The sequence below is a fragment of the Accipiter gentilis genome, chromosome 17 (assembly GCF_929443795.1).
Source record: "Accipiter gentilis chromosome 17, bAccGen1.1, whole genome shotgun sequence".
Taxonomy (NCBI): Eukaryota; Metazoa; Chordata; class Aves; order Accipitriformes; family Accipitridae; genus Astur; species Astur gentilis.
Window position 1 is genome coordinate 9,348,336 of NC_064896.1, and position 17,427 is coordinate 9,365,762.

The window sequence follows — 17,427 nt, forward strand, 5'->3', positions numbered from 1 at the left end:
AGTTTTCTGCTGCAAAAGGTGATTCCTTCCAGTGTGACTTAGAACAGTATACCATAAAAAATAAACATTTTTAAAAAACAGATGGGATATAAAGTAATCTTTTTTTTTAACAGTGCTGAGAATTAAAAAAAATTCTTTTTCCATTATTTAGTATTATGTTTGAAATATACTAAAAATATGAGAAATGGCACAGAAGAAAAACTGGCTGTTGTGAAAGAAAAAACCAAACATCTGGATGAGGATTAGCACATAGAACCTACTACATTTTAAATACTTACGCTCCCTTATTTGTAACAGCTTACCCACATAGGCAAGTTTGAAAATACTTTCAGCTATCACAGAAACTAATGTAAGTGGCACAGAGGGTTGCAAAATGGAATAATTTCTTCTGAAAATTAAAGCATTATACAGAAATGTACCCTCCCTATAAAAGACAGCTCATCACAGACAACAAAGTTTAAAGAGGCCACTGTGATTAGCTCTCTGTTTCCCACATCTTGTTTGTGCTCTTATATTCTCTTTTATATTCCTGTTAAGCAGGAGCTGTAGGTTGTCACTTTGAAGATTGACTACTTTAAGAGGTTTCTGCACTCTCCCTCAGACCACAGGAACTTGGGCCACCAGTCCAGAAAAAGGAAGTCCTGCATGCATGAGCCCTTTCAGAAGGGAGCACCTAAAATGGCTCCACCTCTAATGGGAGAGAATTTCCACATCCACAATAATTCATTATAGGAGCTTCCTGCCCATTCTCCCTCCCTCCCTGGAGGCTTTTACATCATCGATGTGCTGAGTCAAACCAGTCATGCTTTACACAGGGGTCTGAAACCCCTGGAGAAAACGCAAGTACAATCCTTTTCTTTCCTCTTAAAGGTTTTTCCAAGTCTTATTACTTGGTTGTACTTAAAAAATTAACAACCATAATTATAAGTAGCTTTTAGAGTGAATTCAGTATCATGTGACTGTGTACAAAGCAGATAACTAAGTGCCATGAAATCACATATTCTGGCTGTGCAGAAATACTCCCCTTGTCAAGAACGAGGAACTTGTTTCTCTTCCTCTTCTAGAATCCTGACTGGCCAAGTTGAAAGCACTCCATGGCTTACTTGAAGCCCACTGGGCAATGTTATTACAATATTCAGCTGGATGAGGACTTTGAGAGACAGTGACCAAGAGTGACAGATATCAGATATTGGAAAAAAACTCACAAAATTCCTCCATATCAAGCTCTTCCACAGCATGAATGCCTGTCAGGTGAGCAATTCGGCCTTGAATTCTAGTCCTTTTGTACCCATTCATTTTCTCCACTCTTTCAATCATCTGCTGCTGACGATCAATCCAATACAGGTGATTCCCCAGCACAGTGAGTCCCATTGGCTGAAGGATGTTGGAGTCCTCCAGGGTCACACGGTTAGCACCTGAAATCAACAAAGACTAGTTTTATTTACACCAGTTGACTTTTAACTCATTTCTTAAAAAAACACACAACCAAAACCAAACCAAACCTTGAAAATAGTTAGCCGCACGGTCATTGGCTTCGTTTGTCCACAAAGACCAAGGCTCTGCTTGTTCAGCCTCATCTCAGGTAAATGCAACCAGTTGCTATGTCATGAGGGCAAGCAGATACAATATGAAACATCACTCATCCTTGCATACACTGGCTGGCCAGCCAGCCATAATCAGCCTCATGTTGACATGTTCTATTATGTGTAACTGTGTGCAGTCCCTAAAAGCCTGTGTCACTGATACAGACTCAGCTCCTGGGCCAAAATTTTTACAATACATTCACACACCAAGCAGTATACTTTGTTGGAATCTACAAGCAAGAGTGAAATACAACCAATTAGCCTCACTGCCATTACTCAAGTAAAACACATTCATCGTGCAAAGCAAGAGGCAAGTACACAAACCCTGACATATGCTGTATCACAACCACAGAGAAATGACCATGAAATAAAAGCTCTAACAGCCACACTTCTTTCTTCACCTTCTCTTTTTTCTTCAGTAACTGACCAGAAAACCCAAACTCTGAGTAACTCAGTGTGCTCTTGACAGAAACACTGTGAAATGTTCACGTTTTCTACTCTACAGAAATGTGTAAAAACCTGCTCTCAGCCAATAGGTAAAAATCAGGTTAAGTAAAAATGCATTTATGACTGCTTTTAACTTTAACTGCTTGCAGTCTTCTACTGTGTGCTGTCCTACACTTAGCAGCATTTAATTGTTGCTTTTGTTACGCTTACTTAGGGTGAACAAGATATTCCAAATTATTCTGTTAATTCACAGAAACCATTTTCAGGCCGCGTATGCCTATGTATCCTGATTTTATTTTATTTTAAAAATGAGGAATCAAAACAAAATTGTAATGTAGTGCTTCTGCTCTCATATTTCATTTTGGAATAAAGACCTTACGTCTGCTTGCATTTAAAAAATTAAACTTTTGAATATCTACACAAAATGAGATTATAAAATCTGGATAAATTATAAAAATGCTATGAGCACCGGATTCAACTAATTTGCTGCATAAATTATGTAGAGCTCAGCCAAGCATAAGAATGTAACATTTATTTCAATTACAGATTCTATTAGTTTTGCACATAAAATTACCACCTGCAATGACTCTTGCTTGACTGTTGTGACATACAGCACGCATTCAAATCAAATTTAGTTGTAGAGAGATCAGAAACTCTTGGACTTGCAATTGGGGTTTTAGTTCTTTAGCCCTGAATTTCTTTTGTTTCCAAACCAATGAGGAAGACATCTTTGTTTCATTCCCTTTTCAGAAGAAACATGCATGAACTGTATGTGACAGTACAGTCCTGGTTGTAATCTGATGTGTCTATTATTGTACACACTTCCAAGGTACCACTGGATTTTACTCTTGTAAAGAGTAAAAGAACAGAATAGATGCACCTGCACTAATTTAAATAAACAGGCACTAAACCTGACCCTTAGTACTACTCTCTAGCAGTGCAGTTCCTGAGATGTTGTCTTCTCCTAAACAGGTCTTAAAATTTAGAAATACTAGAAGAGATTTTGAAAGAAGAAGGTTCTTGGTTAACAAAGCACAGGGTGCTTTGTTCATTTGCCCTGCAACCTGCGAAGCACCCTTAGTTCCTACGAACTTCAGTGACATTGGATTTTCAAAGACGACTGTCCTTTTGCCAGACTAAGCCTCACATTTTGACCCAAAAGCACAATTTTCAGCTGCGTTCAAGATTCCATGCCTTCTTGATTTTTTAAGTGCTAAATTAGTCATCCATTTAGAAATAAAAGGCAAGCTGGTTTCCTGAAGGAAATCCTGAAGGCATCCTGAAATCATGAATACATGAGGTGTCAGGTGACACTCGCAAGCTAGCTAGACACAAGCAAGCCTGCTAGAATCCTACCTTGTTTGACCAGCCTTCGAAATCCAGGCCTAAACCAGGCTACATTTAATGGTTTTTGGGAGTGTACATCAAGCATCATCTTTTTTCTCCCTCACCTACAAAAAGCTGAACATTGCGGATTTGGGAAGCTGCTGGAGATAGCACTGGATAAGGTGATTAATCTATACTATAATTATGTTTGATTTGATCTTGAGTAAATGACAGTCCAAATTATTAATGAATAATTTTAAAAGGAGAGGCAAAGGGCACCTTTAAATGACACCATTAAATTGTTGTTTAGAAGAATGATCAAAATGAAAAACTCAATCTGAATAAATAGAAGGATATTTTCAACAGATATCGTTAGAAAAAAGAAGAGAAAACATGTTGCAATTAAAGAAGTGTTGAATTTCCATAGTATTTTAATACTTTGATTCCCAGAATGAAACAGATGTGTAGTCTTTTCAAGATGGAAATCAATACTTAAATGTAAAGAACATTAAGCTGGAAGGACACACAATTCCTCTATTTAAAGTCTAATTGAAAACAAAGGATGTTTTCACTGCACCAATTTTATAGTTTTTCCAGTCACTTCGACAATAATGTAAAACACTACTTTTTAATTGACTGGTGTGGCAGACAAGTTATTTGCAAATGGTTTATGAATGTCTAAAAATCATCAACAACTCCAACTGAAAAATTCAAGAACCTTGAAAGAAAACTGTTAGGTTTACAGTTCTTTCATCCTTCTCTGAAAGATAAGCACTGGACATCTGAGGTTATTCCATGACTTAGTATGATACTGTTAATCAGGGTGTAGTGCAAGCTTCAGAAACCTCCACAACCACGTCATCTCCCCAAGCCTATGAAGGAATAAGGTCGTCTAGACCAGTCTAATTGGCATGAAGGATGCTATATAAAATTTTGGTTCAATTTATTCAGCAGCCTCAGTTTACACTAAAATCCTTTTGCTAATATATGCCCATTTTGAAGTGTTTTGCTCAGAAAATACTTTTTAGGGGAACTAATTCAAGCCAACATAACTTTGGCTGTCAAATTTCTTCTGAAGTTGTGATGCAAGACTGCCAAATATTTTAAAATAAAAATATGCTGTTAAGTCCTTTAAAAAATCAAGAGCTCAGTGAATCAAATTACAGTGAGCTCAGCTGGATGCAACAGAACCATAGTTTTCTAGCTACATAATACATATCCTCAAGTTAATAAACATTGTTTTATTTTAATCTGTAGCTTTCCCCTGCTTTTGTCTTACCTATAGGGTTTGATTCTTTACCTGTGACCCTATCAAATAAATGTGCATTAAAAGCTTTGGTTCAATATTAACCAGAAAAAGCTTAGTTCTCCTTGTAAAAACATCCAAAGGATTGGGTTAAAATAAACAACTGTGCTGGTTTCAGCCCAGCCGGTAACAAAGGACCACGCAGCTGCTCGCTCACTCCTCCCGCCCCCCTCCGGTGGGATGGGGAAGAGACAGAGGAGAGAAAAGCAAAAAAATAACCCTGGAACCTCAAGGGTTGAGATAAAGACAGTTTACTGGGACAGCACAAAAAAAGTTACAACAACAACAGTACTAATGAAAGAGTATACAAAAGGAGTGATGCACAGTGCAACCGCTCACCACCCAGGACGCGACGCTCCACCACTTTCCCCCCACCGAAAGTCGAGAGAGCTCCTCACGGCCCGCTCCCCATTTATATACTGAGCATGATGGCACATGGTATGGAACAGCTCCTGGGCTAGTTCAGGTCAGCTGCCCCGGCTATGCCCCCCCACCCCCGCCATCTCCCAGGTTCCTGTAAAAATTAACTCTATCCCAGCTGAACCCAGGACATTATCCACCCCATATTCTATACCATCTACATCATGCCCAGATCTTACATTTTCCAATCAACCACTACCACTTTCCTTGTCTTATATATAAGTATACAGACACCCTCCCACCACACACACACAAATAGTATTCCCTTCGCCTATGGGCTATCCCTTTAATGTGTCCATCGATTTTATTTAGTCCATGACTTTGGGGCTCCATCTGTTGTAACAGTCCTTCAGGATAGGAGAGATGGCGTGAGGTGTTGGGTTGTATGCTGCCTCTGGAACTTGCGGCTAGTACACTTGGTGCAACCCACGCCCTTGGTCTGCAGGTCAAAGATGTTGATCTCGGGGAAATTGCTGGGCGCCAGTTCAAGTTCTATCACTGTTGTACTTGGCTCAGTTTCAAAGTCCATCCTGCAGTCATTTGGGTAATCCTTACAGTAATACCCTTGATATGGCATATAGACACTATAGATACAATGACATGCATTGGCAGGTTATTTAGCAGTTAAATACCATACAGCCCAATTCACTGGCTATTCTCTCCCAAAATCAAATCTCCCTGAGGTACACATCAAACTTCCCCATCCTTCTGCATCACCCACCAGGTGTACCCAGGTCCTTGAGCAAAAACAACCCCTTGAATGGGTTTGCCTCTGCTTGAGGGAGGACTAACCCAGACTCTCTTTCCTAACATACTCCTCATGAGCACTACTATCCCCTTCTACAGTATGTGGAAGTCTTGGTTGGGCGGGACCAGCCCGACTGGCAGATCCTCTAGTATTAACTAACCAGGTGGCTTTTGTTAAACGTTATCCCAATGTTTGAAAGTTCCACACCTCCATTGCTCTCAGTGTAGTTTTCAGCAGTCCATTGTGTCGTTCGATTCTTCTGGAGGCCGGTGCGTGATAAGGGATGTGATATACCCACTCAATGCCATGTTCTTTGGTCCAGGTGTCTATGAGGTTGTTTCAGAAGTGAGTCCCGTTGTCCGGCTCGATTCTTTCTGGGGTGCCGTGCTGCCATAAAATTTTCTCTTCAAGGCCCAGGATAGTGTTCTGGGCAGTGGCGTGGGACACAGGGTATGTTTCCAGACATCCAGGGGTTGCTTCCACCATTGTAAGCACATGGCACTTGCCTTGGCGGGTTCATGGGAGTGTGATAGAGTCAATCTGCCAGGCCTCCCCAAATTTATATTTCGGCCATCGCCCTCCATACGACAGGGGTTTTAGCTGCTTGGCTTGCTTAATTGCAGCACATGTTTCACATCCATGGATGACCTGTGCGATAGTGTCCGTGGTCAAGTCCACCCCTTGATCACGAGCCCATCTGTATGTTGCATCTCTTCCCTGATGGCCTGAGGTATGGTGGGCCCACTGAGCCATAAATAGCTCACCCCTACATTGCCAGTCCAGGTCCACCTGAGACACTTCAATCTTGGCGGCCTGATCTGCCTGCTGGTTGTTTTGATGTTCTTCAGTGGCCCAACTCTGGGGTACATGAGCATCTACGTGATGTACTTTTACCACTAGCTTCTCTATCCGAAGAGCGATATCTTGCCACAGTGCGGCAGCCCAGATGGGTTTACCTCTGCGCTGCCAGTTGCCCTTCTTCCATTGCTGTAGCCACCCTCATAGGGCATTTGCCACCATCCATGAGTCAGTATAGAGATAGAGCACTGGCCACATATCTCTTTCAGCAATGTCTAAACTAGCTGGATGGCTTTCACCTCTGCGAACTGACTCGATTCACCTTCTCCTTCAGCAGTTTCTGCGACTAGTCGTGTAGGACTCCATACACGACTTCCACCTCCAATGTTTGCCCACAATGCGACAGGACCCATCAGTGAACAGGGCATATTGCCTCTCATTTTCTGGCAGTTTATTATACAGCAGGGCCTCTTCAGCCCGTGTCACCTCCTCCTCTGGCGACATTCCAAAATCTTTGCCTTCTGGCCAGTCCGTGATCACTTCTAAAATTCCTGGGCGACTGGGGTTTCCTGTGCGAGCCCATTGTGTGATCAGTGAGATCCACTTACTCCACGTGGCATCAGTTGCATGATGTGTAGAGGAGACCTTCCCTTTGAACATCCAGCCCAGCACTGGCAGTCGGGGTGCTAAGAAGAGCTGTGTTTCAGTACCAACCACTTCTGAGGCGGCTCGAACTCCTTCATATGCTGCCAAGATCTCTTTTTCAGCTTCATTCAGCCCATGATAATCTACTGTTAGTCTCCATTCCCCATTAGATTTCTGCACGGGCCATATGGGGCTATTAAAGGGTGAGTGAGTCTTGCTGATCACTCCTTGGCTCTCCAATTGGCAAATCAGCTTATGGATAGGGATCAGGGAATCTCGCGGTTGGTGCGATGTTGCCGCCGGTGCACCGTCATGGTAGCAATTGGCACCTGTTGTTCTTCAACCTTCAGCAACCCCACAACTGAAGGGTCTTGAGAGAGACCAGGCAGGGTAGACAGCTGTTCAATCTCCTCCATCTCCAATGCAGCTATACCAAAAGCCCACCAGTACCCTTTTGGGTCCTTGAAATACCCCCTCCTGAGATAGTCTATACCAAGGATGCACAGGGCCTCTGGGCCAGTCGCGATGGGGTGTTTATGCCACTCATTCCCGGTTAGACTCATTTCAGCTTCCAATTCGGTTAGCTCTTGGGATCCCCCTGTCACACCAGAGATACAGATGGGTTCTGCCCCTTTACAGCTTCATGGCATTAGGGTGCATTGTGCACAAGTGTCTACTAAAGCCTTATATTCCCATGGGTCTGATGTGCCAGGCCATCGAATCCACACTGTCCAGTAGACTCGGTTGTCCCTCTCCTCCACCTGGCTGGAGGCAGGGCCCCTCTAATCCTGGTTAGAATATCCGTTACTCACTTTTCACACACGTGAATCAGAAGTCCCTTCAAGAGGATCAGAAATGACATCAGCCCCTCTACTGCGTCTGGGGGACTGCTCACGGGAAAATGGACCAGCAGTTTTCCAAGAAGAATCCTCTTTTCTGGTTGCTTTTTCTCGCAACTCCCGTACCCATGCATCCAAGACTGAGGTAGGTTTTCCATCCCACTTCCTCATGTCCTCTCCATGGTCACACAGGGAAAACCACAGGTAAGCCTGTCGTGTGTACTTTCTCTCTCCTCTCTCTTGGGCAGAGGAGCGCTTACTCCAAATAACTGCGATGCAGACCTGTACAGGTGAGGAGGAGGACATATCCACTTTGAATTGCTGGAACTCTCAGGACAAGTCCTCTGCAGCTGAGACACAGGCCCGTAGGGAGGAAGAGAGACTTCCTTCGTATTGCTGGAGTTGGACAGCCAATTCATCCACCCTTTGTCCATAGCCTTCTTTCCAGGACATTACTGCCAATGAGTTGGCATAGGTTGGTGGTGCACGTCGTAGAAACTTCCGCCACATCGCTTGTGTGCGTTGGACTTCATCTGGATCTGTGGGTGACTGTGCATTTTCTGGATCATTATAAATCACCTCCAGCACGGCTAATTCCCTCAGGTACTGGATACCTCTCTCCATGGTGGTCCACTTGCCTTGGTGACATGTAACTTCATCCCTGAAGGGGTAGCTTTCCTTTACACCTAACAGAAGTTGCCTCCAGAGGCTGAGGACTTGTGTTTTTCTCCCAATCACCTTGTCGATGCCCCCTTCCCTAGACAGAGATCCCAACTGCTTGGCTTCCTTACCCTTAATTCCACACTACTAGCCCCACTATCCCAGCATCGGAGCAGCCAGGTAACAATGTGCTCACCTGGGTGGCGGCTAAAATCTTTTCGCATGTCATGCAACTCACTCATGGATAGAGATCGGGTAATTATTTCAGGTTCTGCCTCTACCTCCTGTTCTCGCGATGACCCTGGTTCATCTTCATCTCTCACTAAGCAAACTGATTTCTTTGTGTGTTTCTTTTTCTGTACAGAGGCAACTGATACTGGCACAGGTTGGTTCTCTGGTTTAGCTGCAGTATCTGTCACCGGGGTTGGGGTAGCCACACTGCCTGTTGTCAGGGTTTGGGTAGCCATGGTGCATGTTGTCCTGTTTTCCATCTTTTCCCTCTTTTCCCCCTGAGGGTGCTGCATAATATCAAGCAGTGTTTGGTAGATACTGGCCAGGGCCCAGCACAGTGCAGCGAGTTGTGCATCTCTGGAATAGCCACAGCACTTTCCTTTCAAATATTCTACCACTTCATGAGGGTTCTGTAGTTGTTTGGGAGTGAACTTCCAAGCCACTGGAGGTGAGAAGTTCTCTGGATACCTGCCCATATCCTCCCACATGCTGTGCCACCCATGAATATCCAGCTTTGGGGCCGATCTCTGGGTGGTACTCTTAAAGAGCCTTTTTGTAGCCCTAAACAAGACCTGAAACATATTCAGGAGGCATAGCACTAACAGCACACTGGCTTGCGCATCCCAAGGATATCCAAAATTCTCAAAAGCTGTTGTAATTAGTCGGAAGGAGAGAAGGGAGGCAAACAGACGGGGGGAAGTATCCTCCCCTAACTTCCCCATGGATTGGGTGTAATTACGAATAAAATCCGATAGAAGGTGCCCAAAGTATGGAAATGATATCACTGCCTCATACAGATACCAGCTTAACCTCATGACCAGTGATGTAATCATTTCACAAGGCGACCTTGCCCAGTACAGCAAAATGATAATCCCAGTCACTCTCCCAGAGATGAGATACGCAACTACAGGCAATACATAGAGCATATAAGAACTTAGAAAATGCCACCATGTAAACAAATGAACCAACATTGTGACATTGTGACATCTATTTATCCACTATAAAAAATGCGTATGACAAATTTGTTTCATCACGCTCTGGCTAGATCTGTCGTTATCTCAACCCTTCGTGCCCCACGTTGGGCGCCAAAAAGGACTGTCGTGGTTTCAGCCCAGCCGGTAACGAAGGACCACGCAGTCACTCACTCACTCCTCCGCCCCCCTCCCGTGAGATAGGGAGGAGATGGAGGAGAGAAAAAAAAAAACAACCTGGAACCTCGAAGGTTGAGATAAAGGCAGTTTACTGGGACAGCACAAAGAAATTACAACAACAACAACAGTACTAATGAAAGAGTATACAAAAGGAGTGATGCACAGTGCAACTGCTCACCACCCGGAACCTGATGCTCCACCACTTCCCCCACTGAAAGTCCAGGCCTCCCCCCGGCCCGCTCCCCATTTATACACTGAGCATGATGGCACATGGTATGGAACAGGTCCTGGCTAGTTCAGGTCAGCTGCCCCGGCTATGCCCGCCCCCCATTTCCCAGGTTCCTGTAAAAATTAACTCTATCCCAGCTGAACCCAGGACAATAACCAGTATGCAAACATGCTTACATGGAGTTTTAATGTCACGAAAAGGAAGAATGCATACAAAGGAAGCTGCAGTCACAGGATACAACTACCAGCATGTGATGGCCTAGCTGCTGATTTATTCATATATGAGTTTACCTAAGTCCTATTGTCAGGTCTTGTTCATTCAAGACTTAGATCTAAAACAATAATAAACAGACTCTGCATTTTGTGCTGTACTATGCAAGGACACAGTCCAATCTTCCAACCTGTGACATGACAAGGAAAAAGCACATGCCCCCTGCCCGCCCCCATCTGCTAGCTCTGACTCAACCTTGCATGCATCCTAAATCAAAGGGGAAAAAAGGATGCTTATGTACATATAAGTAGAAGACCTAGGCAAAGCTAGGTCCACTGTGTGCTATAGCTTCATTAAATAATATGGCTTCCTATTACATGTGTACTACCTTTTTATCAGCAGCAGCACTAGTTATTGATTCTGTCCTCCCTTCTCAATTCATTAACTTCTCCCTGGCACGTTCCCCCTCTCCCAAACCATATGATTTTCACAGAATCTTCTTTGGTCCCTCTTCTCTCTCCCTTGCGTTTGTGGGTACCATTTCAGCCACAATACTTGCATGATATGAAGCTTTTCTGTCTTGTCATTTTACTTCTGGATTTCCTCCTACAGCACTTTTCCTTTCACCACTAGACAAAACCCTCTCAGTAACTCTGATGCATTTTGTTATGTGTCCCACTCTGTCTACCTTTTCTTCTCAAACATGGGTTGTTTCATAGGTCAAGTCTTGTCTCCCTCCTATCTTCTTTTGTCGTACAAATTTTTGTAGGCTCTCTGACGCCTATCCTCGATTGGACATTTTGTGTCTACACAGGCAGTTTGACAATACCCCCCTCTCCAGCTTGATAACTGATGAAAGACATGGGCTGCTTTATCTTCTCAGCTCCAGCTTCATGTTTTTATCCCTTCTCTGGCAGAAGAGACCTGAGTCTGACCTTGAGTCAGGTTTAGGTGCTCAAAAGTGAACTGTCCTTGTAAAAAAGTGAACAATTTTCTCCTGTTTTAGTTCATTGCCTCACTACAACACAAGGAAAGGATGTGACTACATGGCAAGAAGAGCACACCCACCAAAAACTGGAGAATCACCCTTTTATGGCAGATGCCAATCACTAGAACAGTCTAGCTTCTACTCCCTCACACTAGTTCACTTCTCTCTGCACTTCCTTTAGGAGTTTCATTTCTTGATACACGAATGGTAATGAGAGAATGAATCATGAGTCAGAAAGTAGGGCCATTGGATTGTCTGTGCTATACTGCTCACCAGATGAGCGAGCCTGTTTCTCCACTTACTCAGCACTATCAAGTGCTTTTAAAAGTCAACGATGAACAGCGCTCTCTAAGATCCACGTGGTGCTATTGCTATGGACATGGAGTAATGCTTTATTTTACTAATATGGGATAACTGCAACTCTGCACTGCTTTGCAACACAGAGCAACAGATGAGCTGCCTTATCAACCATGTTAGAAGAAAGCCATTCCCCTTCCTTCTCTTTGTTTTTCAAGCTACCTTGTTTTACTAAGCTGTAAACTCCATAGAAAGAAAAATTGAAGAGTTATGCAAACTTTTCAAACCATTAAGGAAAAAAAAAAGGGCACAGTGGAGGTGATTTAGGGGATCCATAACTGGCAACACCCATTTAAACCTGATCTTGCAAGAGTTGCTTTCAGAACACATCAAAAGTAAAATGGCTCTCTTGGAGGGTGGCAATCGTTACAGACGTGTTTATTCCAATCACATCAAAGATGGGAGCCCAACAGCAATTGTTATCTGTGACTGCCTACATAGAACTGGCAACAGCAGAGATAGAAGTTACTGGGGTCACCATCAAAGAGGGAATGATGTCCTATACATACACACACTCCACTCCAAATGTTTAACTGCATGCCACATACCTGACAAGTCACAGCTTTCGATGCGCTTCAGATCTGCATCCACCCAGAAGAGCTTTCCAAGTTTGTTGTCAATCACCAGTGCTACTGGTCGGATCAACCCTGTTGTAAAAAGCACTTCTCTCTCTGTGCCATCAAGGGCTGCACGCTCAATCTTGGGAGCTCGGTCTTGCATGTTGGTGAAGTACATGTACCTGAGAACAAAGACACCAGCTGCTTAACTGAGAGTTTCAAAAGAGGGGCAGCTCACCCTTGCACACAGGTTTTACGTTGTGAGTGGGAATGTCTTACAGACGGATGACTGTGGTGACTGTTGCTCTCAGCTGCAAAGATCCAGATCTGTCAGCTGCAGAACCCCAAACATTTGCTAACTGGCATATTGAGATAGCCTGAAATTAATAGCATTTGTCCTTAATACACCAGGCCATAAAATGCGTCACCTCTCAGCACCACTGCACTGGCAGCACTGTTCCTGCAGTGGAGCTGGGGCTTGTAAGAGACTAACACAGACTTTCTGCAGCCTTCCTTGAGTAAAGCTGTCCCCACCTGTGAATCAAAGCCCAGCAGCTCTTTCTGACAAAAAACATTACCTGTCACCTCCTCTCCTTTTGGGTTGCCTTCCTTCTCAGCAAGTAGAAGTTCCTACCAAACTTGAGAGGAGCAAAGATCACAGAAGGAAGAACAACTGAGGATCGCATATTCCTGGTGTCTTAGTTCCATGAATTCTTTATATCCACCTAAATAATTTGATAACCTGACTAGAATAGTTGAGAGTTTTAGAGATCAACAAACCCAAACTCCAATTTTAATGGAGAAAGCAGATAAGCTTTTATAAATACAAACTATGTCCAAGTGACTTAGTCCCAATAAGATTAGAATCTTTCCTCTAATCCCCCTCTCCCCACACCAGCTTTTGAACTATGCAAAGTACACTGAGTATTGTGTAAAATACCAATCCTATAAATGCTGTGGATATAGTCTCTGGGTACTACTGTATCCACACAGTTATGAAATATTGTCATTCAACATCTGCCAAGCACATGGTAAGCCATTTAGTAGTAAATTGGGATTTAAGCATCTATCTTATTAAAAAGAACAGTAAAGGACCATCTTTGGCCTCTAAGAATGAAGCTACTAACTACCTGAAGTGGAGATGGGGTCTGCTGAATCTAACCAAAACTGCTTTGTAGCAAAACAACGTATTTTCTTTCTGTGGGAAATCACTCTAGTATATTCTACCTGTTTTAGTTAATTTCAGAAGTTTTTGAGATACACATCAAAGCAGAACTAACTTAAAAATGTATAGAACATAACGGGTTGATTTGTTTGTTTCTTTAACTTTATACTATTACATTAGCAGGAATAGTCTTATGATATAAGCAATCTCTTTTTTTTCTCCCAGAAACATTTGTTTTATGATGACCAAACATTTATGAGCCAGGTTGCCAGCTGATATAAACACAATGTAAACTCTCCTGTTTTTCATATTAGGTAGTGGGGCTGTGCACTCATGCAGCGAACAGGACGAGGTGGCTTTGCTTTGCTTTCCCCACCTGGGTTGGTTCCTCACTATAAACAACCACATGGCTGTGTGAACATCTAAGTCGTTCACACCAGAGGAGGCAGCAAAGGAGAGAACAGGAAAAGAAAGCTGGATATCTTTAAAAGCCAGTATCGGACAAGGAGTCACCTACATCCTGAGCAATTAAACACACAAAAATTCTCCTTTTTAAAATATACAGATGCAACACAAGATTCACACAGACAGCTAACAGGCATTCCAAGAGAGCTCTGTACAAGGTACAGAAAGGAATCTCACCCTCGCTCTGCATTCACTACAATGGCTCTGGGCTTGTCGTGATCCCCTCGCAGCACCATCCCAATTGACTCGCCATTCAGCCTGTGGACATTGACTGAATTTGTGGCCTCACAGGTCCAGTACAAGGTATGGCTGTATATATCAATGCTGAGGTCATGTGGCTGCTTCTCTGGGTTCTGGCTTTGGTTTGGAGTACTCATGACAGTGAAAGGCTGCAAGACAACATATGGGGAACAATTTCCAGTAATTATTCTGATTATTGATTGAAGAACACTGGTTGCACAGAAAACATGGTTTACCTACCTGACAGTCCAGAAAAACCTAAAACCACCCACAAGGAAACAATAAATACAAGACATGCGATAAAGCTTAACAAGAAAAGATTTTATTCAAACTCTGGTTTAGAGGAAAAACATCTGGACAAAATCTGTAAGATTACGCAAAACTCCCCAGAAAGCAGTTGTGGGGCCTCCTACAAGTAGAATTAATTAGCAGGAGATGGAAGAAAACAATAGTGAATGTTCATGCACGTAACAACCTTGAATGAAACCACACAAGTAACAAGGCAGCCTTCTGGCCAGACCTGCACCATTATACAGTCAGCTGTATCTCTATCTCTTTCCAAAGTCTCCTTACTTTATTATTTGTAGTGTAGTAGATATTGATTTTCTTTAAGTTCTGGCTTCTCTCAAACCCTAAAATTTTTTAATGAAACTTCGTTCTGTTTGCTCACATGGCTACAGCTCTGCCTCACATCCATACTAACAACATTACCGTGCTTTCACCCTCATGTCTTTATGATGGACCTTAGAAAACTTGACATTATTGCCAAGTTCCTGGAATCATTACCCTCAACCTCTCCCAATCTAACTAACATGCTATTTACTACACTTTTTAACTCTATGCTGAATACTAACATAGATTTCCATACTTTATTTCTGTGAAGAGCACTACAGCATATTAAAAAAATCCCTAAAAGAAAATAATCTTTCTATTGTTTGTTTAAGTTACACAGGCTCCACTAGTGTACAGCCAATCCCAGTGCCACTGGGATAGCAATACTGCTGGCAGGACTCCCAACATCCAACTAGCCTTCAAAGGTGACTGCTTTTGGTGACATGATAATGGTGAGGGGAAAGCCACGGCTTCCTTAAGTGTTCTAATGCGGCACTCCCAATTCAAACACAAAAACAGTACCAGAAAAAGTTTGTATAGGTCAAGAAAGCTGAAGACACCATTCCGTGCTCAGCTTAAGTCAAATGATTTACCTAACACAGCATTACTTTCACAAATTATATTTCCACAATTTGGTTTTAAGCCTTCAGGTTCTGCATACTGATATACAGGCTTTTTTTTTTCTTTTTATGTAAAGCTTTAGTCCTATTTTGTCTTGACAGTGTGCCTAGAAATAAAAAGAAATCATTCTTTTCCTGATATCAAAGGTAACACTACCCAGGTATGAAATTCATATGCATCACCTGCAAACAGCACAATTTAGCAAAAATAAGTAAATATAGTTAGTGAAAATTGGAAAGTCAAAATTTGCAGTGGATCTGTATCTTCAAAGCTGTGTGACCAAGGTAGAGGAAAACACAGAGCAAATGAATCTCCACTGCAATTTGCACCTAGCAAGTACCAAAGAGAAGCTAGACTACAACAATTAGCACCTAGCATAATCCCAAAAAGCAAGAGAAAAACTTCTTCAAAATTCATCCACAACCCAGCTAGCTGTTCATCCCAACATATGTCCTCCCAGTTTTAAAAGAAATGGCCAAAAAATAAAATTGCCATCTCTTCCTTTAAAGGAAAGCATAAAACCTCTGAGTTCCTAGGTGCATGAAGAGACCAGTCCATTTCTATTGATATCATGTCATATTGTTTAGATATGACTGCCCAAGAACTAGGAAAATATAACTTGTCTGTTCTCCATATCATTTTATATTCTTACTTAAACCATAGTTTTTAAATAATCTGTTATCTTGACCTGGGAGTTAAGCTATGTTAACACATAACACTGCCTGGAAGAACAGTACACTTATTTCCACTGTTGTGTGAATAACTAGCGCAAAAGAATACTGTCCCCAACTCAGTAAAACAATTAAGCATGTGGATAAGCCTGTCCCTATCTGGCACAGCAATCAACTCTACATTCACTCAGGGTTTAACTGCAGCTTGGATAGCTGAGAGTTTTCATTTTGAGAGAGCTTTACAATGATGCCAATATTATCACACAATTGGCATGCACAATATTGATTTTTGAATACAATTTACCTGTCCCGAATATAGTGAGTCTGCCCTACTTTAGTGCCTGTCCTTAACTAAAGATTGCAATTCAAGGCCTATAGTTTCAGATACATGATGTACTGTATTTTATTATACTTATTTGTGTATAAATTAAAATCGCGATCCTAAAAGCCTTCAGTAATTTTCACACCTAAATAGAATATACATGAATAAGCGCTGGCAAGAGTAAAGTTTAAACTGATGATTCCTTGGTGCAGGGGATGGAAGGGGAAAGTCAAGCATAAAGTACAAAGCACATAAAAAGGCCAACACAAAACTACATACACTATGTAAACTTGCCTGAGTGCCATCATCTTTGGCTCTTTTTATAATATTCTGACGTCCATCCACCCAGTAGATCAATTTATCTAAGGGATCATAATCAATAGCCTTGACATTCCTTAGACCATGCATAGGCAGGATGATATCTGGACTTTGCTGATCATCTGGTATCATCCGGCTGATTGCAGATTTCTGGCTAAACAACAGGAAGCTGGCAGGGGCTGAAACAAGCCAAAACAGAATGCATAAGAAAATGCAATTCACACAGTCAAAAATACACCCACACAGAAGACAAAGAATATTTAGAACAAAATCCCAGAGAGACAATTATATTCACAATGAAAACTAAGGTAATTCATAATTGGAGATTTTTGTATGAAGTTGAAAATGTTTCTTTGTATACTTCTGGAAGGTAAATGTGCACACCGGCACCCAGAATGTATTGCCTTTTCATATTATAAAATAACAACGTTCCCCATGTAGACTTTAAGTAACACCAGTGAGAGTGGGCAATACAGAGTCACAGGTTTTCCTATATTATCATAGAAACATTTAAGTTG

General features: G+C 42.3%; 1 protein-coding gene across 3 annotated transcripts in view; it reads right to left on the minus strand.

Moving 5' to 3' along the window:
* The window catches only part of LRP5 (LDL receptor related protein 5), a 178,420-nt gene that overhangs the window by 19,209 nt on the left and 141,784 nt on the right, over positions 1–17,427 (minus strand). For all 3 annotated transcript variants that reach the window (XM_049820573.1, XM_049820572.1, XM_049820574.1), the window contains 4 exons: positions 16,886–17,088; positions 14,303–14,514; positions 12,487–12,677; positions 1,206–1,415 (listed from right to left, as the gene is read on the minus strand). In XM_049820573.1, the coding sequence (XP_049676530.1) occupies positions 1,206–1,415; positions 12,487–12,677; positions 14,303–14,514; positions 16,886–17,088 (816 nt within the window). The remainder of the gene's footprint in view (positions 1–1,205; positions 1,416–12,486; positions 12,678–14,302; positions 14,515–16,885; positions 17,089–17,427) is intronic.